Source organism: Cetorhinus maximus, chromosome 2 (genome assembly GCF_964194155.1).
Source record: "Cetorhinus maximus chromosome 2, sCetMax3.hap1.1, whole genome shotgun sequence".
NCBI lineage: Eukaryota > Metazoa > Chordata > Chondrichthyes > Lamniformes > Cetorhinidae > Cetorhinus > Cetorhinus maximus.
This window is the reverse complement of record NC_135880.1, coordinates 62,973,510-62,998,320: the sequence shown is the minus strand read 5'-3', so window position 1 is coordinate 62,998,320 and position 24,811 is coordinate 62,973,510. Positions and strand designations below refer to the sequence as shown.

At 44.9% G+C, this 24,811-nt stretch overlaps 1 protein-coding gene across 1 annotated transcript in view; it reads left to right on the top strand.

Annotated features, from left to right (window-relative positions):
• The window catches only part of LOC144694788 (uncharacterized), a 144,466-nt gene extending 120,338 nt beyond the window's left edge, over window positions 1-24,128 (top strand). Inside the window, exon 3 of the mRNA XM_078565386.1 lies at window positions 24,070-24,128. Within this exon, the coding sequence (XP_078421512.1) occupies window positions 24,070-24,096 (27 nt within the window). The 3' untranslated portion in view covers window positions 24,097-24,128. The remainder of the gene's footprint in view (window positions 1-24,069) is intronic.
• The last annotated feature ends 683 nt before the right edge of the window (window positions 24,129-24,811 follow it).

Here is a 24,811-nt window from a genome sequence, read left to right as displayed (position 1 = left end):
TTTCTATCTCCTGGTGTATCTTGTGCCCCACATCCTGACTACTGTTCGGAGGCCTGTACATAACTCCCATTGTGGTTTTTTTTATCTTTGCGGTTCCTCAACTCTACCCACACAGATTCTACATCATCTGACCCTACATCATTTCTTTCTATCGATTTAATTTCATTTCTTACTAACAAAGCAACCCCACCCCCTCTGCCAACCTGCCTATCTATTCGATAGGATGTATATCCTTGGATATTTAGCTCCCAGTCCTGATCCCCTTGCAGCCATGTCTCTGTAATGCCCACCACATCATACTTGCCAATTTCAATCTGCGCCACAAGCTCATTTACCTTATTTCGTATACTGCGTGCATTCAGATATAACACCTTCAGTCCTGTATTTCCTGTCCCCTTTCTCATTGTCGTCCCTTTATCTGATGTGCTTGAAGTTAGATTCCTAGCCCTTTCCAAACACTCTGTCCTATTTTGTGTTCTGGAGTCTTTAATAGCCTCTCCTGGGCTCTCCTTTCTTTTCAGTTTTATCATAATTTTCCATGAAGTTGAATCCACCCCCCACACGCTAACCTGCTGCTTTGTTTCCCATTAGTCATACTTCTTGGAGTTTTACCCTTCCCTCCCCCCCCACTTTATAGTTCAAATTCCTGTTGACCACCCTATTTACCGTTTTCGCTAAACATTGGTCCCAGATCGGTTCAGGTGGAGACCGTCCCAACGGCACAGATCCCTCCTGTTCCAATACTGATGCCAGTGCCCCATGAAATGGAACCCCTCTTTCCCGCACCACTCCTTTAGCCACGTGTTTACTTCCCTTATTCTCGCGTCCCTATGCCAATTTGCACGTGGCTCGGGTAGTAATCCGGAGATTATAACCCTTGAGGACCTGTTCTTTAATTTAATTCCTAGTTCCTGATAATCCCCAAACAGGTCCTCTTTCCTAGTCTTACCTATGTTATTTGTCCTGACGTGGACCACAACAACTGGATCCTCCCCCTCCCTCTCCAATATCCTTTCAAACCGGTCAGAGATGTCCCTCACCCTGGCACAGGGCAGGCAACATACCATGCGGGACTCTCGATCCTGCTTACAAAGGAAGCTATCAATTCCCCTAATTATAGAATCCCCTACAACTACCACTTGTCTTTTTGCTCCCCCCTCTTGAATGGCCTCCTGTGCCACGGTGCCGTGGTCAGATGGCTCATCCTCCCTACAGCCCTCTTCCTCATCCACACAGGGAGCAAGTACCTCGTACCTGTTGGACAAGGTCAAGAGCTGAGGCTCCTCTGTTCCTGAACACAGGATCCCTCTACCTGCCTCACTTGCAGTCACATCCTGCTGACACTGACCACTGACCGGATTTGAGGTACTTAATCTACCGGGTGTGACCGCCTCCTGATACAAAGCATCCAAGTAACTCTCCCCCTCCCGGATGTACCGCAGCGTCCAGAGCTCGGACTCCAGCTCATCAATTCTGAGCCGGAGCTCCTCCAGCAACCAAGACTTGCTGCAGATGTGGTCACTGTGGCTCGCAATGGGATCTGCCAGCTCCCACATCATACAGCTACAGCACATCACCTGCCCAGCTATCTCTACTTAGATAATTAAATTATTAATTAACTTTGCAGTGTTTTTTTTTTCAAATTTGATGCAGATTTCCTACCAACCAATCAGGTCACAGCTTTCATGTGACGTTACTTTTTCAGTTTTGGCTTCAGTTACTCTGTGCCCTGAGGTCACCGCTCTGGTGCTCCTCTCTCCGAGTCTGCTCCCTAGACACAAGGCCGTGAATCCCCAAGGTAAGCTGGATTTATACTCACCGCTCCGGTGCTCCTCCCTCCGAGTCTGCTCCCTGGAGACAAGGCTGCGATTCCCCGAGGTAAGCTAGATTTATACTCACCGCTCCGGTGCTCCTACCTCCGAATCTTCTCCCAGGATTTACTCACCAATCAGCTGCTTTTTCCTTAAAATCCACTTTCAGAAGAGTGTCCCTAGCAGGTCTGGTGCACTCGTGAAGGCACTGCCTTTTCCTCTCTTTTTTTAGGTTTGAGGAGGAGGGAGGGATGGAAACACTACAGCAATGTTTCTTAAAAGAATTGTTCATCTGAACTTCCAGACCTCTCTGTTTCTGCACTTCATTTAAAATTATATCATTTAGTTTATATTGCCTCTTTCATTCTTTCTTCCAGAACGTAACACTTTATACTTCTCTGAATGAAATTTAATATGCCATGTGTTTTTTTTCTTTATTCATTAATGGGATGTGGGTGTTGCTGACAAGGGCAATATTTGTTGCCCATCCCTAATGTGTCTCCCATTTGTTTACTATGATTCTCCTCATTGCTTAGTAGATTTCCAAATTTTGTGCTTAAAATTAGAATATACCCGCATCCAGGCCATTAATATGTATTAAAAAGAGAAGTGATCTTTAGACTGTCCGGGGCAGCGCTGTATCTTGCTTCCAGTCCAGTAAACAATAACTTATTTATTTAGCGTCTTTGGCATAAAATCTCCCCAGTTGCTTCAGAAAAGAGTTATAAAGCAAAATTAAGCACTGAAACACATAAGGCAATATTAGGTAATATGGCCAAAAGCTTGGTCGAAGAGGTTTCAAGGAGGATCTTAAGAATGAGATCTAGGGAGTTGGAAAGGTTTAGGGAGGGAATTCCAGAACTTAAGGCCTATGCAGCTGAAGGCAGGGCTAGCAATGGTGGGGCAGTAAAATTTGGGTATGCTCAAGAGGCCAGAAATGGAGGAGTGCAGATATCTTGGAGGGTTGTGGTTTCACCATTACTCTGTGCTTTCACCATTGCTCTGTGCTTTCTGGCTCTTAAGCCAATTTCTTATCCATGCTGCCTCAACCCCTTAATCCCATGGAGTTCCATCTTGCTAACATGTCTATTATGTGTCACTGTCACATAGAAACAAATGAGAGTGTCAAGAGAGCACGGTTAAAACACTGGCTTATTCAGCAATAGATTGAGTTACAGACCAACATTGCTAGTTGACCTGTATTAAATAAACCAAAACATAAGAATCAGGATACCACTCCTGTTTTACCTTAAGTTTTCCACTTGATTCTAGACACAGCTATTTTTTTTATTCATTCATGGGATGTGCATAACTGGCAGGTAATGCATTATTGCCCATTCCTAACTCTTGAGAATGTGGTAGTGAGCCATCTTCTTAAACCACTGCAGTCCAAGTGGTGTAGGTTTACCCATAGTGCTGATAGGGAGCAAGTTCCAAGATTTGACCCAGCTGCAGTGAAGGTATGGCGATATAGTTCCAAGTTAGGATGATGTATGACTTGGAGGGGAACTTGCAGGTGATAGTGCATCTGCTGAATTCGTTCTTCTAGGTGGTAGAGGTCCTGGATTTGGAAGATGCTGTCAAAGGAGCCTAGCGTCATCTTGTAGATGGTACACACTGCTGCCACTGTGTGCTGATGGTGGAGGGAGTGAATGTTTAAGGTGTTGGATGGGGTGTCAATCAAATGAGCTGCTTTGCCCTGTATGGTGTTATGCTTTTGAGTGCTATTGGAGCTGCAATCATCCAGGCAAGTGGAGAATACTTCTGACTTGAGCCTTGTAATTAGTGGACAGGCTTTGGGAGTCAGAAGGTGAGTTACTCACTGCAGAATTCCCAGTCTCTGACCTTCACTTACAGCCACAGTATTTATTTGGCTGGCTTTTGGGCCAATGTCTAATTCCTTAACTACACATTTTAGCTCCTTGAGGGACAGAGCCTTTAAACTATCAAAAGTAATGTCAATCTGGTCTAGAAAGGTACTGGCTTCGAATATGGACATTTTAGTGTTGTAAACCCAAGAAAATTCATATAGAAGTTGTTTTTTAAATTACTTCTAAGGGACAATTTACTTCCCCACTGTGATTCTCTCAAACATCTGTAGGATCAATCCCGGACCCAAGTCCCCAAATTCCGGTTACGACCATGTGAGGAGGGGTGAAATGAATCCCCTACTCTCCCACCCCAGGTGTGACCATAACAGGGCTTATTTTTGTGAATTTAGAGAGCATATGCTTTGCCAATTCTTGTAAGAGTCCCATTATTTACGCTTTTAAATTGTAAAGAATGAGTCAGATGGGTTTTCTTAGGTTAAACAATGGACAAGATAATTTTACTGGAACTATTTCCCAAACTTAAAAAAAGGAGGTAAATCGCAAACACCATTCATATATCACACACGTTCATCTGGGCCCAGACACACACACCAATACTGATGGCAGAGTAAGAGGATAACTTTTGGGATTTTTACGGTTCATGAAAACTAAGGAAAAGACATATACTGTTAGCTGTTCCTTAGTTGGTCTTGATGCGGTGATTCCACATTGCGGCCATTTTGTCCAACTGTCTTCCTGGGTGTAGTTGTATGGAGCAGATTTTCTCATTTTATTACCAAAATTTCTTGGTTCACAGTTCTCTTTCCAGGATGGTTACTTTGCAAACTGGGCAGCAATTCCACGAGAGAGAGGGAAAGAGGGTATGCAGCTTCCGACAACCCTGTAGATAAAAACAAAAAGCTAAAAGCTACTGCGGATGCTGGAAATCCAAAACAAAATAAAAACAGAATTACCTGGAAAAACTCAGCAAGTCTGGCAGCATCGGCGGAGAAGAAATCAGTCAACGTTTCGAGCCCTCATGGCCATGAGGGCTCGAAACGTTGACTGATTTCTTCTCCGCCGATGCTGCCAGACTTGCTGAGTTTTTCCAGGTAATTCTGTTTTTATTTTGTTTCCGACAACCTGTGTTCAGTACAGTATTGTCTTTTGTTCTCTCTCTCCTGCTTTTGTAAGGAATCCTTAAAGTATCTTGCTGCTGTTAATATGGCAATCAGCTTGTTAGAACCAATTGTTAGTTAAATAGGTGATGGGCATTAATTATCCCATCTAAATAGAATAAAAAGGTACAGCTGGAACACTTTGTGTGGAAGTTGCCAGGAGTTAGTAGCACTGAGGAGTAGTCTTGGAAATAAACCAGCTTTAACCAAAAGACCAGCCTGGATTAATTCTTCTGCCACAACCTCTTATTGTGAGTAAGATGGTAGCAGAGGATGAACTTCAAGCTTTGCTGATTGATTGCTGTATATGAAGATTTCTGTCTCAGTCCCCTGAGGGAAAAGACGTGTACTGTTGCTAACAAATTAAGTTATGGAATGGCAGAAGGACGGTGCAAAATTGCAAGCTTTGACTATCCAACAATTTTTTCTGACGCTGAACCTTATCAGCAATGGAAGTCTGAAGTTGAAATGTGGACCAGGGCCACTGCTATGCCCCGGAAGAAGCCAGGTATGGCTTTGGCGTTATCATTACCAGCCGAAAGTAAGATAAGGAGTAAAGTATTTTCAGTGTGGAAAGTGGATGATTTGGATCATGAAGAGGGATTAAATTGTCTGATACAATTTTTGGATAAGTTCTACAAAAAGGATAAGTTATTGGAAACATATGAAGCTTGGATGATCTTAGATAGGTTTAGGAAATCAGATGATCAGCCCATGGAAGAATATATCATGGATTTTGATAAATGGTACAAGAGACTACAGTGATTTGAACTTGAAATTCCAGATTTGGTATTGGCATTTAAGTTACTGGAGTGTGCTCGCATTTCCCACGCTGATAGTCTTTTAGTACTAACGGGTTCAGTTCTGGGGGAAAGAATCTCTCTCAGATCAAATGGCTGCTGCCCTAAAAAAATTTCTGGGGAAGCAGTCATTGCCACTTTTTTAGCAAATGCGAACAACTATGCTGTAACACAAAGGATAGAGGATGCAATGGTGACTGAATTTTGCGGTCGGCCAAATATTATACGAGGATTCCAATACAAAAATGGGGTTAACGACAAGAGGTCTGAAAATGGTCGTAACCCTAACCAACTTAAGAGTCAGGACAAAAAGCGTGTCTGGGATGGTGACCATTGACGTTTAAACCCAAAAAATGCTCGGGGAATGGTCAATCGGTGTTTTCGGTGTGATTCCCAGTACCATTACGCAGTGAACTGCCCACACCGAAGGAATTGTGTTTTTGAAGTAGCCCACGAGACGGATTCATCTGAAACTGAAAATGGTGATGGTGACTGCCATGTCGGAATTGTATTGATCACTCAGAGTTTGAATCCGGTGATGAGTATCTTGATTCCTTCAACTATGCAGTTCTGGACAGTGGTTGCACTTCTATGGTGTGCGGCGTGGACTGGCTTGACTGCTAGCTGGAGTCTCTCGATGAGGCAGACCGGCGAAGGTCAAGGAGTATGAAAGCTCTGCCTGCTTCAGGTTCGGATGACAATACATTAACATCCTCAAAACGGCTGGTCCTCCCTTGTAAGATAGCAAGGATCAATCTGTTTATCAGTACTGATGTGGTTTCTAGCGAGATACCGCTACTGTTGAGTCGACCTGTGATGAAGAAAGCTCAGATGACGTTAAATATGAAGAATGATAGAGCAGTCGTGTTTGGAAAAAATGTGGATCTACATTTTACTTGGTCAGGCCATTACTGCTTGCCACTAAGGAAACCAGAGATTTCTCATCAAAAAGTTCAGGAAGCTTTGTTAACTGCTGAGAATGAGAATTTGGTGGACAAAAGGAAGATAATTTAGAAATTACATAGACAGTTTGCATATCCGGTGCCACAGAAACTGAAGAGTCTACTTTGAGATGCAGGACTGGTCGATAAAGGATATGATGATCTTATTGAACAAATCACTGCTCAGTGTGAAATTTGCCTTAAATATCGCAAGACACCACCGTGACCTGTTTGTGAGCTTGCCACTTGCCAGGGAGTTTAACAATGCAGTGGCAATGGACTTGAAAGTTTGGGACAAGGATAGGAGTTTTTTTTTTACTACGCTTCATAGATATGGCAACCAGATTTAGTCTATCTACTGTGATGCATAGTAAAGACAAAAGGACCATTGTCGATAAGGTCATGGAGAAATGGGTAGGAACAGGATTAGGAACACCAACAAAGTTCCTCACAGGCAATGGTGGGGAATTCGCCAACGAGGAATTTTGAGATATGTGTGAAAATTTAAACATCATAGTTATGCACACTGCAGCTGAGAGCCCATTTAGTAATGGTCTTTGTGAAAGAAACCATGCAGTAATAGATGACGTGTTACATAAAATATTAGCTGATCAACCAGGTTGTAAACTGCAAACGGTGCTAGCATGGACGGTGCACACAAGGAACTCTGTGCAAATGGTTGGGGGTACAGTGGTTGGGGGTACAGTCTGTATCAGTTGGTGTATGGCAGGAATCCGAAGTTACCTTCGGTGTTGTCAAATGCTCCCCCTGCTCTAGAAGGGACTAGCATTAGCTCCACTTTTTTTGCTCATCTGAACGCTTTGCACGCGGGCTGAAAAGCTTTAATTAAAGCTGAGGTTTCGGAGAAAATTCGGCAGGCCTTACAGCATCGCTTAAGACCATCAGGAATACAGTTTAGACAAGGAGACATGGTATATTACAAAAGGGAAGGCCAGAAAGAGGGGAAAGGACCTGGCAAGGTTATAGGGAGTGATGGGAAAGTAGTAATTGTGCAACACGGTAATCAAACTGTTCGGGTACATTCTTCACGGTTAATTGGCACTGACTGTACCTTTACAGGTTCTGAACAGGACATAGAACGCGAGGAGGCACCATGCACTTAACTACCCAGTGTATGTGTATGTGATGAGGAGCAGACGACGGCAGATACAGGGTTGACTGACTATGAACAAAGTAATACTGAGGTACAGGACAATGCTGTTCGTCCAAAAGGACAATTACCTAAAGTAGGAACAAAGGTAACATATGTGCCAGAAGGGACCAGAGTGTGGAGGGATTGTGAGAGCAGGAAAGGGCTACTGGTAAATACAAACATTGGCTAAATGTGCAGGATGAAGGACAGGAGACAAGACCTATCGATTGGCAAACCGAGGTAAAGATGTGGAAACCCAGAAAGCTCAGTATGAGTTCTGACAGTGGACCAGAAAGTGGTCGTGACCCCAGAAAAATATCATGGACTTGTGAACAGGGTTCTGTTTGCATGGGAGGTCAATCATATAGTAGCAGTCCAGAAAGGGGGAGGAATGTGAGTAGAGGCCATAGCTTAACAAGGAGGACTAGAGAGCAAGCTAGCAATCTCAATAGAAGTAGAAGCCCTTATGACAGAGAGATTCTAGTAGCTGCTAATAAATTGGAAAGTAAGCTGATAAAGGAAGCCAAATGGAAAGAGTTAGAAAGTTGGAAGGAATTTGGGGTATATTCTGAAATACCTGACAGAGGACAGCCAGCTTTATCTCACAGATGGACCTGTACAGAAAAGTCACTCCCGGACAGCTCGTGTAAGGCCAAAGCGAGATTAGTAGCCCGAGGCTTTGAAGAGACACTAGGGGATCAGGATGTCAGAATGGGCTCGACTACTGTGGGGAAAGTGAGTTTGAAAATTTTTTGGCTAGTTTGGCATCCTATTCCCGGGAGTGCAAATCAATTGATACAAAGGCTGGGTTTTTACAGGGGGAGAAGTTTCAAAGGGAAGTTTTTTTGAAACCACCCAAAGAAGCTGGGGATGTAGAAGGAAAGCTGTGGAAATTAAACAAGTGTGTTTTATGGGTTGAAAGATGCATCAAGAGTATGGTATTTTTCCGTCAGGTCGGTCTCATTGAAAACAGGTTGCATTCAGTTAAAGGCAGGCCCCACGATGTCCTACTGGTACCATAAGGAGAAACTAGCTGGGATCTTTAGCATGCATGTTGATGATTTCCTGTGGAGAGGATCTATAGAATTTGAACAATGGGTAATCGGGAAGATAAAGAAGGAATTCCAGGTCAGAAGTCAGGCTTCTGGAGCCTTTAGATACATTGGTTTAGACATTAAGCAGATCAAGTTAGGAGTGACATTGAATCAACAATCTTATCTAGAAAATGTTAATTATACCCCAATAACTCGTGTTAGATCCTCACAAAAAGAGAATCCTGCTACCAAGGAAGAAATGGAACAGTTGAGAAGTTTGATTGGGCAGTTGAACTGCTTGTGCACTCAGACTAGGCCTGACACTAGTTATGATGTGCTGGAGCTGAGTACCATGATGAAACATGCTGTAGTTGAGCAAGTTCTGAGAGCAAATAAAACACTTAAAGTTAAATTCTGAGTGATGTGTGCTCAAGCTTCCAGCCTTGAGTGATCCAGAAGATATGAGGTTGGTCATTTTAGATGCTTCACATGCCAATTTCCAGATGGGTACTCAAACACAGCAGGGTTCATAATATTCTTGGTGGGAAAGAATGGTAAATGTTGCCCACTGGCTTGGGAGGCCAAGAAAATAAAAAGGGTAGTGAAAAGCACCTTAGATGCTGAAACGTTAGCCTTAGTAGAAGTATTAGATATGGGGGTTTACTTATCCAATATATTGACAGAAATATTATATAAGGGGCAATGTGGGAAAAGTTTGCCCATAGAATGTTATGTTACTAATCAGTCTCTTTGGGACAACGTTCATTCCAGGAAAAGTGTCACGGAAAAAAGGCTACGAATAGACCTAGCCAGCATAAAGGAGATGCTGGAGAGAAAAGAGATCTCTAAGATAAAATGGGTTGACACAAGTCACCAACTATCAGACTGTTTTACAAAGAAGCACCTGCTCTAAAAAAAATTATCAAATGTGTTGGAAGAGGGACGTCTTATAATGATGCAATGAAAAATTGTTTTTGTTTTATAATTGTGTGCATATATATGTGTGATAGACGAAATTCAGGAATTATACGCGTGGAAATACGTGACATTATTTCCTTCTGTTTGTTTTTAAAAAAAAGCTGCCCAGTTTCTTTTAGTTTTAATTTAAAAAGAAAAGAGGGGAATCTGTTAATATGGCGATCACCTTGTTCAAACCAATTGCTAGTTAAACAGGTGATGGACATTAATTATCCCATCTAAATAGAATAAAAAGGTACAGCTGGAACACTTTCTGTGGCAGCTGCTAGGAAGTTAGTAGCACTGAAGAGTAGGCTTGGAAATAAACCAGCTTTAACCAAGAGACCAGCCTGGATTAATTCTTCCACTGCAACCCCTTAATGTGAGTAACAGCTGCCTGGGTATATTCCAGCAAAATTCTATCAGTTTGTGCCCTAGATTCATAGAGGTCTACAGCACAGAAAAAGGCCCTTCAGCCCATCGAGTCTGCGCCGATCAAACAAGTACCTAACTATTCTAATCCCATTTTCCAGCACTAGGCCCATAGCCTTGTGTGTCATGGTATCACAAGTGCACATCCAAATACTTAAATGTTATGAGGGTTTCTGCCTCTACCACCCTTTCAGGCAGTGAGTTCCAGATTATGGGTGAAAAAAGTTTTCCTCACAGGCTTTTCCTGCCCCTTACCGTAAATCTACGCTCCCTGGTTATTGATCCCTCCAAGGAGAAAAGTTCCTTCCTGTCCGCCCTATCTTTGCCCCTCATAATTTTATACACCTCAGTCATGTTCCCCCTCAATCTCCTCTGCTCCAGAGAAAATAACCCCAGTCCATCCAATCTCTCCTCATAACTAAAACTCTCCAGTCCAGGCAACATCCTGGTAAACCTCCTCTGCACTCTCTCTAGTGCAATCACATCCTTCCTATAATGCAGATTCCAGAACTGCACGCAATACTCTAGCTGTGGCCTAACCAGTATTTTATACATTTCCAGCATAACCTCGCTGCCCTTGTATTCTATGCCTTGGCTAATAAAGGCAAGTATCCCATATGCCTTCTTAACCACCTTATCTACTTGTTCTGTTACATTAAGGGACCGGTGGATATGTACATCAAGGTCCCTCTGTTCCTCGGTACTTCCCAGGGTCCTACCATTCATCGTGTATTCCCGTGCCTTGTTTGTCCTGCCCAAATGCATCAGCTCACACTTATCCTGATTAAATTCTATTTGCCACTGATCAGCCCATCTGACCAACCCACCTATATCCTCTTGTACTCTAAGGCTAACCTTCTCACTATTTTTCACCCCACCAATTTTGATGTCATCCACAAACTTCGTGATCAACCCTCCTACATTCAAGTCTAAGTCATTTATAAATACTACAAACAGCAAGGGACCCAACACTTATCCCTGTGGAACCCCACTGGACACAGGCATCCACTCAAAAACATCCCTCAACCATCATCCTCTGCTTCTGCCACTCAGCCAATTTTGGATCCAATTTGCCAAATTGCCTTGGATCCCATGGGCTCTTACCTTCATTATTAGTGTCCCATGTGGGACCTTATCAAAAGCCTTGCTGAAGTTGAAGTAGACTGTGTCAAATGCATTGCCCTCACCTATACAGTCACCAATCAAATTGGCCAGACATGACCTCCTCTTAACAAAACTATGCTGACTACCCTTGATTAATCCCTGCCTCTCCAAGTATAGATTAATTCTGTCCCTCCGAATTGCTTCCAATAGTTTCCCCACCACTGAGGTTAGGCTGACTGGCCTGTAGTACCCTGGTTTATCCCTTCCTCCCTTCTTGAATAACGGTACTACATTGGCTGTCCTCCAGTCCCCTGGCACCTCCTGTGGCCAGAGGGATATTGAAAATTATTGCCAGCGCCCCTTGCCTCACTCAACATGCCTGCTGCAGTTATTGTTTCAGAGCAGGTAATTGCATTTTGATGTCTCATGAAGCCAACAGGGGTGGGTCTTTCATGCTCCTCAGGGGGTTAAGTATTTGTTTTTTCATCCCATTTGGTGAAATCCAAAATTGTGTGTATTGTAGCAATCTGGACAGTTTTCCATTGTCATTTGAGGGTTCCAGATTTTTTCTAAATCCAGCCAGAAAAACAAAAATTAGAAATTGTATCTTGAAAAAGCATATCCTCGTAATAAAGGACACTAATTGATAAAGCAGCTGAAGATGGTTATGACACTATCCTGAGGAACTCCTGAAGCGATGTCCTGGGCTGAGATGATTGGCTTTCTATAACCACAACCATCTTCCTTTGTGTTTGATATGGCTCCAACCAGTGGAGGATTGCTTCCGCTGATTCTCATTGACTTTAATTTTCCGAAGGCTCCTTGATGCCACACTCGATAAAATGTTGCCTTGAGGTCAAGGCCATTTGCTCTCACCTCAGCTTTGGAATTTGGCTCTTTTTGTCCATGTTTGGACCAAGATTGTAATGAGGCCAGGATTCGAGTGCCCTGGCTGAACCAAAACTGAGCATTGGCGGATAGATTATTGCAGTGTAGGTGCTGCATGACAGCACTTCTATTACTTTGCTGATGATAGGCAGTAGACTGCTGGGCAGTAATTGGTCAAATTGGATTTGTTCTGCTTTTTGTGGACAGGACATAGCTGAACAGTTTTCCAAGGTGTTGGGTAGGTGCTGTACTGGAGCACCTTGCTTAGGGACACAGCTAGTCCTGGAACACAAGCCTTTGGTACTACAGCTGGGATGTTGTCAAGTCCCATAGTCTTTGCTGTATCCAGTGCCTTCAGCTCCTTATTGATATCATGTGGGATGAATCAAATTGGCTGAAACTTTCCTTCTGTGATGCTGGGGACCTCAGATGGAGGGCAAGATGGATCATCAAGTTGACATCTCTGGCTGAATCTGGTTGCAAATGCTTCAACCTTGTCTTTTGCACTGATGTGTTAGGGTCCCCCATTATTGAGAATATTTATATACTCTCCACCTCTGGTTAGTTGCTTAATTATGCACCACCATTCATTTTTTAAAATTCATTTACAGGATGTGAGCTTTGCTGTCTAGGCCAGCATTTATTGCCCATCTCTATGTTATGCTTTTGAGTGCTATTGGAGCTGTGCTTATCCAGGCAAGTGGAGAATACTTTATCAAAATCCTGACTTCAGCCTTGTAATTAGTCTCACCTTGAGAAGACAGTGATGAGCTGCCTCCTTGAACCTCTGCAGTCCATGTGGTGTAAGTACACCCACAGTGCTGGCAGGGAGTTCCAGGATTTTGACCCAGGTGTCAGGGTGTGGCAGGACTGCAGAGCTCTGATCTGAACTGTTGGCTGTGAAATCACTTAGCTCTGCCTACAGTATGATCATTTCTGTTGTTTTGCTTTTGAGCTATTTTCCTGTTTACAACTTTCAACACTCCTGCTTTACTTCACAGCTCCTTTACTGTTTCCTTCCTGCCTGGAGGCATAAAATACAATGTTCTGAGAAGCAATGATATAAATTGTAATTTTCAAAAATTAGCATTAAAACTGCTGAATTTGATAACCCTCTCTGTAAAGTGTTGAATAGGCAAATTATTACTTCTTTACTAAGTATTTCAGCAATGATATTAGATTCTCTTATGTAATGGACCAGAAATTGGCACAATGGCAGATTTGGTGGTGAACAATATTAATTGAACTTATATCCTCACCATTGATATTGTACTATATAGGCACCACAAATTGTTGGAACATCAGTCCAATAACTGCATAGTGTTGTCATTTTCACATCTGGGACTAGTGAACCCATCTCAATGGCTCGTTTCCTTGAGCAATGAAAAGAGAGGATGGAGAAAGAAACAGAAGAAAAGGCAGAGAAAGCTATGGCATGAATTAAAGTGAAATAAAATATAATGAATGGAAAAGGGCTAAAGAGAGGGAAAGAAAGACAATGAATTAAAAGGGAGATTAAAAAGAGACAGAAAGCAAATAGAGGAGCATTTTTAAATGTACAAGCATAGTGGTAATGTCACTGGACTAGTAATCCAGGGACTCGGGCTAATGGCCTGAGGACACAGGTTCAAATCTCATCATGGAAGGTGATGGAATTTAAATTCAACTAATAAATCTGGAATTAAAATCTGGTCTCAGTAATGGTGACCATGAATCGATTGTCATGAAAACCCACCTGGTTCACTAATGTCCTTTAGGGAAGGAAATCTGCTGTCCTTAACTGATGTTACGGTGTGGTAAACTGTACTTCTTTCTTCTCACCAACTGTCTGTAAGCAGAATATTTTTTTAAATTCCTGGGATGTGGGCTTCACTGGCTGGGCCAGCATTTATTGCCCATCCCTAGTTGGCCTTGAGAAGGCAGTGGTGAGCTGCCTTGAACCGCTGCAGTCCATGTGGTGTAGGTACACCCACAGTGTTGTTAGGAAGGGAGTTCTAGGATTTTGACCCAGCAACAGTGAAGAAACGGTGATATATTTCCAAGCCAGGATGGTGAGTGACTTGGAGGGGAACTTCCAGGTGGTGATATTCCCATCTATCTGTTGCCCTTTTCCTTCTAAATGGTAGTGGTCATGGGTTTGGAAGGTGATGTCTGAGGAGCCTTTTTGAATTCCTACAGTGCATCTTGTAGATGGTACACAATGCTGCTACTGCGCGTCGGTGGTGGAGGGAGTGAATGTTTGTGGATGTGGTGCCAATCAAGCGGGCTGCTTTGCCCTGGACAGTGTCAGGCTTCTTGAGTGTTGTGGAAGCTGCACTCATCCAGGCAAGTGGGGAGCTTTCCATCGCAGCCTTGACTTGTGCTTTGTAGATGGTAGACAGGCTTTTGGGAGTCAGGAGGTGAGTTACTCATCGCAGGATTCCTAGCCTCTGAGCTGCTCTTGTAGCCACAGTATTTATATTGTTAGTCCAGTTCAGCTTCTGGTCAGTGGTAACCCCCAGGATGTTGATAGTGGGAGATTCAATGATGGTAATGCCATTGAACATCAAGGGGCGATGGTTGGATTCTCTCTTCTTGGAGATGGTCATTGCCTGACACTTAAGTGGCATGAATGTTACTTGCCACTTGTGAGCCCAAGCCTGGATATTGTCCAGGTTTTGCTGCATTTGGACATGGACTGCTTCAGTGTCTGAGGAGTCGCGAATGGTGCTGAACATTGTGTAATCATCAGTAAACATCCCCACTTCTGACCTTATGGGAGGAAGGTCATTGATGAAGCAGCTGAAGATGGTTAGGCTGAGGACACTACTGAGGAATTCCTGCAATGATGTCCTGGAGCTGAGATGACTAACCTCCAACTACCACAACCATCTTCTAACCAGCGGAGAGTTTTTCCCCTGATTCCCATTGACTTCAGTTTTGCCTCAGGCTCTTTGATGCCACGCTTGGTCAAATGTGGCCTTGATATCAAGGGCAGTCACCCTCACCTTACCTTGGGAGTTCAGCTCTTTTGTCCATGTTTGAACCAAGGCTGTAATGAGATCAGGAGCTGAGTAGCCCTGGAGGAACCCAAACTGGGCCTCAGTGAGTCTGTGCTACCAGTGGGACAAGACATATACCCAGGGATGGTGATGGTGGCATCTGAGACATTATTTGTAAGATATGATTCCATGAGAATGACCATGTCCGGCTGTTGCTTGACTAGTCTGTGAGTCAGCTCTCCCAATTTTTGCACTAGCCAAACTTTTGGACTTTGCAGGGTAGACAGGGCTGAGATTGCTGTTGTTGTTTCCGATGCCTAGGTCAATGCCAGGTTCAATTGCTAGGCCATTTCAGAGGGCATTTAAGAGTCAACCACATTGCTGTGAGTTTGGAGTCACATGTAGGCCAGACCAGGTAAGGATGACATATTTCCTTCCCTATAGGACAGTAGTGAACCAGATGGGTTTTTACAACAATCAGCAATGGTTTCATGGTCATCATTAGACTTTTAATTCCAGATTCTTATTGAATTCAAATTCCAACATCTGCCATGGCAGGATTCAAATCCAGGTCTCCAGGGCATCACTGAGTCTCTGGATCACTAGTCTAGCGACAATATCACGACGCCATCGCCTCCCTTAATCTTCACCAGCCTACCTATCACAGTGTGTTGTGGCGTGCTTTCCCAAACCCTTAGTTTGTGTGATCCAATTTATAAATAAATCACAGCACCTCATGTTATTATAAACTGAGAACATTAGTTTATTTCACATTCAAAACCTGGAGGAGGAGTGTCTGCAACTTCCTTCTCCACTACACAAGAACACTAAGTGGGGGATAGTAAAAAGAGTTTTACAATAATGGATAGTAACAGTACAAGAACTACAGAAATGAATATTAGTTTGTGATTTCCAGAGTCAGTGTCCAATGAGGAGTTCTTTCATGTAGGAGCTGGGGTTCAGCTGGCTGAAGACAGGAGCTGGACATTTCTCTTCACAGTTTGTGCTGATACCACAAGAGGAAGTTGATACACAGAGACTGGGTTGGTTCTGCAGGCGGGGCCAGGAAATCTTCCAGCAGAGACAGGCTTCGAGGAGCAGGCTGTTGTTCAGCCTGGGGTTCTGCTGCTTGGTGTTTACCGGTTGGATGTTAAACTGCAGACTGCCTGTGAGGCCAAATGTTAAAACTGTCCAAATGGTCATAAGCTTGTGTTCTGTGACATGGCCCATTACTGGGTTAATTGCAGCTTAACAATCAGTTTCTCTGCTTCTGGCCAGAATCCATTGCTCCCCCTTAGGAGAGAGACGGGGTGGCTTTTAGCATTTCTTCCAGTATGAGTTTTGATCTCTCTCTTTTTATGATAATTCATGTTGGGGAACCAGTTTGTTTGCACTTCCTCTGCTTTTGTTGATTACAAGGGGTCTGTACAATGTGAGGTGTGAGATTCCACAGGCTGAGAGGAATTCTTCCAGAACAGATGGCCAATCCTGTGGTCATGTAACTTGTAGCAGGCTATCTTTTATGGTTCAGCCGAAAGTCCGTTTTTAAAAAGTGGCAAAAGAATAAAGTTTTGGCTTTCTTTTCATGCCCTAGGAACTTACCACTGGTACTGCCTACATGTGACTCCATATCTGCAATGTGGTTAACCCTTAAATGCCCTCTGAAATGGCCTGGCAAGCCACTCACTTGTATCAAAAAGCTAAAAAGAATGAAAATGGAGGGATCACCTGACATCGACCCAGGTACCGGAAACGACAATGGCAAAATAGCCATGTTGACCCTGCAAAACCCTCCTTACTAACATCTGAGGTCTTGTGCCAAAATTGGAGGAGCTGTCCCACAGACTGGTCAAGCAACAGCTTGACAGTCATACACTCAGAATCATACCTTACATACAATGTACCAGACGCACCACCATCACCATCCCTGGGTATGTACTGTCCCACCAGCAGAACAGACCCACCAGTGGTCTGACCCACCAGCACAGTGGTATAAAATTGGGAGGAAGTTACCTTGGGAGTTCTTGACATTGACTTGATCCCATGAAATAACCAGGAGCTGAGGGCTATGAGGAGCTGGCACGAAAGAGGAGTTGAGGCCTGGGGCAGATCAGTCATGATCTTATTGAATGATGGGGCAGGCTTGAGGGACCGAGTAGCCTACTCCTGCTCCTATTTCTTATGTTCTTATGAAGTCACATGACGTCAGGTCAAACATGGGCAAGGAAACCTCCTTCTGATTACCGCCTACTGCCGCCCCCCCTCCCCTTCAGCTGATGAATCAGGACTCCTCCATGTTGAACACCACTTGGAAGAAGCGCTGAGGGTAGCAAGGGCACAGAATGTACTCTGGGTGGGGGAGTTCAATGTCCATCACCACTACTGACCAAGCTGGCCAAGTTCTAAAGGATTTAGCTGCTAGACTCTGTCTGCAACAGGTGGTGAGGAAACCAACGAGAAGGAAAAACCTACTTGACCTCGTCCTCGCCAGTCTACCTGTCGCAGATGCCTCTGTCCATGACCGTATTGGAAGGAGTGAACACCGTAGTTCTTGCGGAGACAAAGTCCTGCCTTCTCCATTGTGTTGTGTGGCACTACCAGCATGCTAAATTGGATAGATTTCGAACAGATCTAGTAGCTTAAAACTCAACTTCCACGAGGGGCTGTGGGCCATCAACAGTAGCAACAGAATTGTATTCAACCAGCTTTATCTTTACAGATTTACTAATTGAATTTAAAATCCATCAGATGCCATGATGGAATTTGAACCTGTATCCCCAGAGTATCAGCCTGGGCCTCTGAATGACTAGTCCATTGACATTACCACGACACCACCATCTCCAGTGAAAAACTGGTCTCTAGGCAAAAAAAAAACTTGGGTCTCACTTGAGGCTTGTTAAATTTATTCAACATTCCACTAACCCTATTCTGACACTACAAATTAAATACCCTGCTTGCATATACATTATCTGCTGCTCAGCTGCTAAAAGCCTTTCTCATCATCTTCTGTTGTGAAAATAAGTGATGTTTGTCAGAGAATTTAATGCAGAAGTTTGATGTATGATACATTTTGCCATTTTCATAATTACATATTTTGAACTCCATTGTTCCAAGCAAATGCTTTACAGCATTTTTATTTGTCTGCCTTTAAATTCCTTATTCCTGATACTCAGAACTACAGCATTGCTGATGGGCCAGGAGGAATAGGAGTGTCTCCCATCTACCTGGTTCCCCCAAGCATCCCTATTATACTGCCTGGGTATTTATGTGTGTATTATTTTCAAAACAAATTATCTATTTTTGCTCAGACAAAGATGCCAAGATTAAGGAAATGGAACAATTTAGCACCTTAAGCATCAAACTTTCTCATTAACTATTCCCAGATCATTTGCAGTACAGCCAGACACATTGGTCTAGATTTTCAACCTCAAGGTGGGTAGTGGGAGTCGGGAAAATTCCCGGCCCAGCCTGCCCACCTTGGGAGAAAGTGCTACAAAGGCAGGATTTTTATTGCCGAGGGATGGGTACAGGCTGGAGTTGAGCCAGTCGACCCACAAAAAAGTTTGTAGGCAGCTGGGTGCTGAGGCAGATATTTAAAAAGCCCGTCTTGGTGCTATGGGTCTTTATCCCAGTTAAAATGAAAACACACAGGCCCTATAGCCCCCACCTCTCACTCCTCCTCATCCCCCACATACTCCCCACGCAATCTACCTCATGTCCCCTATGCCAAACTCTGCCCTTCCAATCAACCCCCCCATGGCCCTTCATGCTCCCCAAGCTAAGCTATGCCCCCCACCCTGTCCCTATGGCCACTCAGGTCCCCTATGCCAAACTCTGCCCTTCTACCTACTTCCTCCCCATTGTTCCTCATGCCAAGCTTTGGCATTTTCATGTCCATTGACCCACTATATGCTGCCTAGAACCAACAAACTCTGACAATAGGACAGGTAAACAAAAGCTTTTAAAAGAATAATTCACTCATAGCTTTCTCCTATGTTGAAAAAAGTAATTTTGCTACAAGTTAATTAAAGTATCACTCATCCAGACCCTTTAAAGTATCAGTAATAAACATCATAAACCCTTGAAACCACTGAACGTTGTGTAAACAAACATTGTGAAATTGGCAGCAGAAACCAGAAAGCTAGAGTTGTCAATCAAGCACTGTTTTCTCTGGGGCGCAGGTATTTCCACAGAGTAATGATTGTCTGGACTCTCAGTCAAACATACATAATAAGGCTTGCTTGTGGGCCCAGACATTCATTGCACGTTGAAACAGCTGCACCCCAAGAAGTCCCAAGAAATCATTGATTGACAGCTCAGGGTCTCTGATCTCTGTTATCAGTTTCATTACGTTGTTAAATGGTTTTGTGGTTTTGTAAGTGGCTCAAAGATTGACAGTTTTATTGGCTTGCAGTGAAATAACTTTATTTCAACATAGGAGAAAGTTATGAATGAATTGCTTGTTAATTTTTTTTTAACACATCCTACTGTCACTATAGGGTTCATTAGTTCTAGGCAGTATATAGTGGGTCAATGAGCATGAAGGTGCCACAGCTTGGCATGGGTTGTATGAGTGGAAGGGAAGAACTTGGCATAGGGGCCATGAGGAGGACCTTTTGAACGGGCACAAGCGCTGAATGGGAATGCGGTTAGTGGGTGGGTGGGGATGCAGGCCGGCTCAGATGGAAAACTGAAAGAGAGCCTCAGCAGGTGGCATTGAAAATGCTTGGGACAGTGAGATGAGTGTGACGGATGAAGGCTCCTCGTGCGTAGGAGGGTGCTTGCACAAGGCTCCGAAAGGCCGTGCCACGCACACACACGTCTCCCTCCTGATTCATTTCTGGTCCAACTGCATGCAGCTGAACTGCTAGTGGGGCTGGGATGCAGCAGGAGGACTCATGAAGCCTGTCAATGAAGCTGAAAGACAACATTACACATTATTCAGTGAAAGTGAATATACTTCCAGATTATAAAGTGAGCAAAATGTGTTCACCGGTGCAATCACTTGTGACCAAAATTTCTTGACTGTTCTAGGCCGACCACTTCATCTAGGTGCATCACTCAGGGGTGGAGACAGTCTGTGCATTGGTTGGCCCTATTGCCTCTGATGACTTCGGCGTGCATCCTCTGGAGAGCCGAGGCCTGGAGGGCACTGGTTTTTTTGGCTGTCCTCCTCTGGGTTAGCTGCTCCCTCTGCAGTGACAGAGGATGAGGTTGAAGGGGTCACAGCCAAAGGGCGTGGACAGTCTCTGAGATTCCTGAATGGATGACCCAGGGGTAACCAGATGCTGCGTCTCCTCCCTTTTGGTGCCTGAGAGCCCAAGCCTGACTCCTTGAAGGGAATGGGCACCTGGAGCGACATTGAAGTGCCCCGTTTCCCCCTCGCGTTGCCACTGCTGGAACTCACCCATGGCTGCCGCGAAGAAGTGCAGGTCTGTGTGCATCTCCCCATTCTGCTGGACCAGGGTCTCTATGGCATCCACCACCCTCCCCATTCGCGCACATGTGGGCACCACAACATCAGCGAGCAGGCGGACGCACTCCTCCAACTCGTGAGCCACTCTGTGAGGGCTCCTAATAGCTCTGTGTGATGTTCTCCCGCCTTCTGCTGACTCTCAACAATGAGTTGGAAGGCCGAACCCAGAGGCCTGTCATCTGACTCGGGCCTCAGGTGCCTCTTCCCCAACAGTCCTCCGAGTGCCGGGGAGCTGAGCTGAACTTGCTTCCTCCTGCTGTGACACATGCCTGTGTGGCGATCACAAGATTGTGAACCTGAGCCTGCTCTACATCTAGGTGCCACCTAGGTGTGTGTCTCTGCGCTGGTGCAGGGTGTGGGTAAACGCTGTGACGGGTCTTCCAGGCTGCTTATTTCCAGCTCTTCAATGGAAGAAGTGTCCTCTTTGCTGAAGGTGAGGACCTGGATGGAGCTGAGGGACTGGCTGAGGGTGTCGGTCGCTTGGCAGAGCTCCCTGTGAACCAAAGTAGAGATAATTAGTGCATGACAGCAGGGTCAAATGGAGGAGAGAGAGCACTCACGTTTGCGTTCAAAGGGATGACGTGGTGCAGGATCCTCACATGGGTGTTCGCCGCCAACCTCACCGTCGCCACAGAAATGGCCCATGTCCTCACCTGCCAGCACAATGACACACTCCTCAAAGTGAGTGAGGGGCCTAATATCGGCCACTCCACCCCCTATCTGGGACCTCTCCCTCCTGTTGTGAGCCAGTTTCTCCTGCATGAAAACAGATGGAGAGTGTGTGAGCAGGAGACGTGCCATGGCAAAGGATAAGGATGTGTGGAAGTTTGTGGTGAGCGGAGGATATGAGCCTGCTGGAGATGCCAAGGTGTGTGTGAGAGTTGGTGGTGTTGTTCCTGAGGTGTGAGATCCCTGTGGATGTGTGATGGGTTTGAGTGTGTGAGAGTTGAGTGATGAGGTGGCTGGTGGAACGGATGAGAGCATTCATCCTCGTCCTGCACTGGATGGCTGACTTCCTCTGTGCTCCAGTGCCACCGCCTCCCAGGCCAGGTTGGTGACTCTGGTGGACCCATTGCGGCTAGAGTAGGTGTAGAGAACATTGCAGCAGTCCTCAGTGGCATCCCAGAGGTGTCACTACATATGGGGGCTCCTGTCTTCCTGGCTTTCGGGGGCCTTCAGTTGCCTGGAGCAGCCCTGGTCTGTAGATGTGAAGTCTAGAGGCTGTGCTCTGCTGCAGTCAGAGGCAGAGACGAATGGAGGGAGGGATATGGATGTCTCCAAGGGGCACAGCTGGTGGAGGGCAGCCAACTTGCAACTCTAAACATCCATCCTCCCAGGTGAATGGTCATGGCTGACAAGGGTTCATGTGGTTAGTCTTTGCATGCTGCCATGGCAATGGTCTTTCTTTTGAATCTTGAGGGTAATAGAGGCAAGCTGAATAGTGTCAGAGGGAGGCTTCTGGCGCATGTCTCTCATCATCCTAGTTAACAAGAAATGCCTGCATGCATAGTTATGTATGAATGGAAGGAACACCATCATTGGTCTTCCAGAATGTCCATCACCTGGAAGGGGTGGGGTGGGGATGTCATGTCAGGCAAAGGGCTTAGCATTGGCCTGTTGGCTTTAAGATGGAGGGAATCCTGTAAAGGACATGCTCACTAAATTTATCACTTCAATTTGTTCATAGATCCACTGAGGTATCAATGACAACAGGCTGCAGGTGACCCTGCCTTTCTACTGGTTCTCATCCAGATGAGGAGAAGGCGAGCCCAGTGCAGGTTGACATAGGGCCAGGAGGGGCAATGGTTTGATTTACAAGCAGGGCCTCAAGAAGGTCAAAATGCTGGTGATCAGAGTCCATTGCAACGGCGAGCATTGTCCTGACTATGGGTGTATCGCAGGCGGTGTTCTTATCTAGAAATGAGCAAAAGGCAATGCTAGAGGTGCCTTTGTATGTCCCAGGATGTGGTTGCTCACACCTACCAGCTTCTTCAGTACGAGCTGCGGCTGCAAGGACTCTGGAGAAGTCATGCGGAGCTCCTGGCCTGCATTGAGTGAATAGCTGTCAGGGTGCCCTTAAATATGGCAACAGGACCTTCAACACCATGAGGTAATGGCGGGGCAGGTGACTTCCTGCTACCCCGCAAATGCACAATTAATAAGCAGAACAGTGGATGATTGTACGTGCTCGGACATCCTGCTGTCTGGTGGGAATCACACAGACTTTCCCACCCACCACCGGATTTAGACTCCAGAACGGAAGATTCCACCCATGAGATGGTGGCCTTCTCCTGCCGCTCCCCAGGAAAAGAAGCACCCTCCTCTCCCTTATGGTCTCCAACATTAGATCCAGGTGGGCATCGATGAAGCGAGAGTCTTCCTTGCCCCAGGTGCCAGGCCTTTGGCTTCCCTGTGACATCTCGCTTCCCTTTGGTTCTGTAGGCTTTGACAAAAACCATAGAGTTCTCCCTTCGGATAACCAGCTGTATGGGTTTCTGTATCAGTCCCACAATTCACCTGACCTACATCTGTTCTAATTGGACAAGAAATCTGTCATCATGCACATTATGGATTCACCTTGTCAAAATCTTAAATTCAAACAGGTTTTCCACGTGCTGGAGGCGGGTTACTGACCCGAAAACGTCAGGGCTAAAATTCAGTCCTATGAACTGACTATGATTGTGGGCAGAATTTTTCCCTCGGATGGCGTGTGGGCCCCACTGCCTTGGCGGCGGGTGGCCAGCCGACCCCCGCCACTGAAACAGGGCCTGCCGCCATTTTAAGTGGGCGGGCCAATTAAGGCCCACCTGACGGCATCCCCGACGGGAAGCACTATGCGCTTCCTGTGTGGGGGGGGGGGGAGGGATTCCCCATCTGTCAAAGTGCGCTCTTTCGTGCATGTGCGCGAAAGAGAGCACTTCTCCCTGAGGCAAAGTCCTGTCTCAGGGAGAATACTGACAGTGGAAAAAACTTTAAAAATAGAAACATTAAAAAATTATTAACATGTCCCCCTCATGTGACAATGTCACACGAGATGGGACATGTTAATAAAGAACACACAAACTTTATTAATTTTGTACAAAACGGACATGAAACTTCATCCCACCAGTGGATGAAATTTCATGAATAATTGGAGCACGCTGGGACTCCTGGCCTGCCCGCCAGCCTTAAGACTGGCCGGGCAGGTCTTTAATTACTTTAACTAGCCTGTCAATGGCCTCAATTGGCCATTGACAGATCGGCGGGCAGACAGCTGATTTCGCTGTCCGCCCGCCTTCCTAAAAATTTAAATGGCCCGGGATGACAACGGGGATTCCTCCCGACGTCATCCCGCATCATTTTCCTCTCAGCAACCGGGCCCCACCCCCAAATCGCCGAGGGGAAAATCCTGGCCTATATAACTGGATGTCATCAGAGCCTATTGTGTTACTGCTGATTTTTTTTTTTTGTTTCACTTTGCGTTATTTTAATCAATCCCTGTTTCTTGTTTGCTAACAAATTAGGTAGTCAACAGCTTTCTTTCGAGATAACAGTTCTAAAGAAAAAAATGTTGACATCAAGTAAGTGCTCCATAGGTCATTCTTACCGAAGTGCTTGCTGTTACATACCTTCGACAAACATTCTCATGAAAAATTCAGAGATAACTCATCACTAATTCTACCAGATTGCTGTAAGCATTAATAAAATTCTGTGGCAAATAAATTATTCAAAAAAAATGGATGAAGCAGTAATATGATTTCATGCTTACACCATGTGCTGAGGGCAAAATCAAGTCTTCATGTAGCGATTTATTAATATCTGTATGTATCTTTTATTCCAATTTCCTTTCCCAAATCTTCTCTTATACTTGCAAAGTGACATCGATATCTCAGGTGGTGAGCGCAGAGCAACATGGACAATCTGAATCGGCAGCTTTCCTATTTTACACTCTGCTCGATTATCTTTTCTATCAGTTAATTCGATAGTGTCCATTTGCATTACCACAGAAGATGAACTTCATCCACTTAGTGATAAGAAATACTCTGCAAACTTTATTAGTTTGGTTATTCAGAATCACCCACTTGTTAAAGAAACAATATGATAGGAAAGGTATGTTATAAATCCTTAGCCATTAATGGGAGCCTAAAAAGAGGTCAAAACAGATGCGATGCCCCATTCCTTCCAATACAGGCAGCATGCCAACATCATGCTGCATACTAATTTGTATGATTACTCCATGCAGCCAGCACTAAGAGGGTTGTTTCA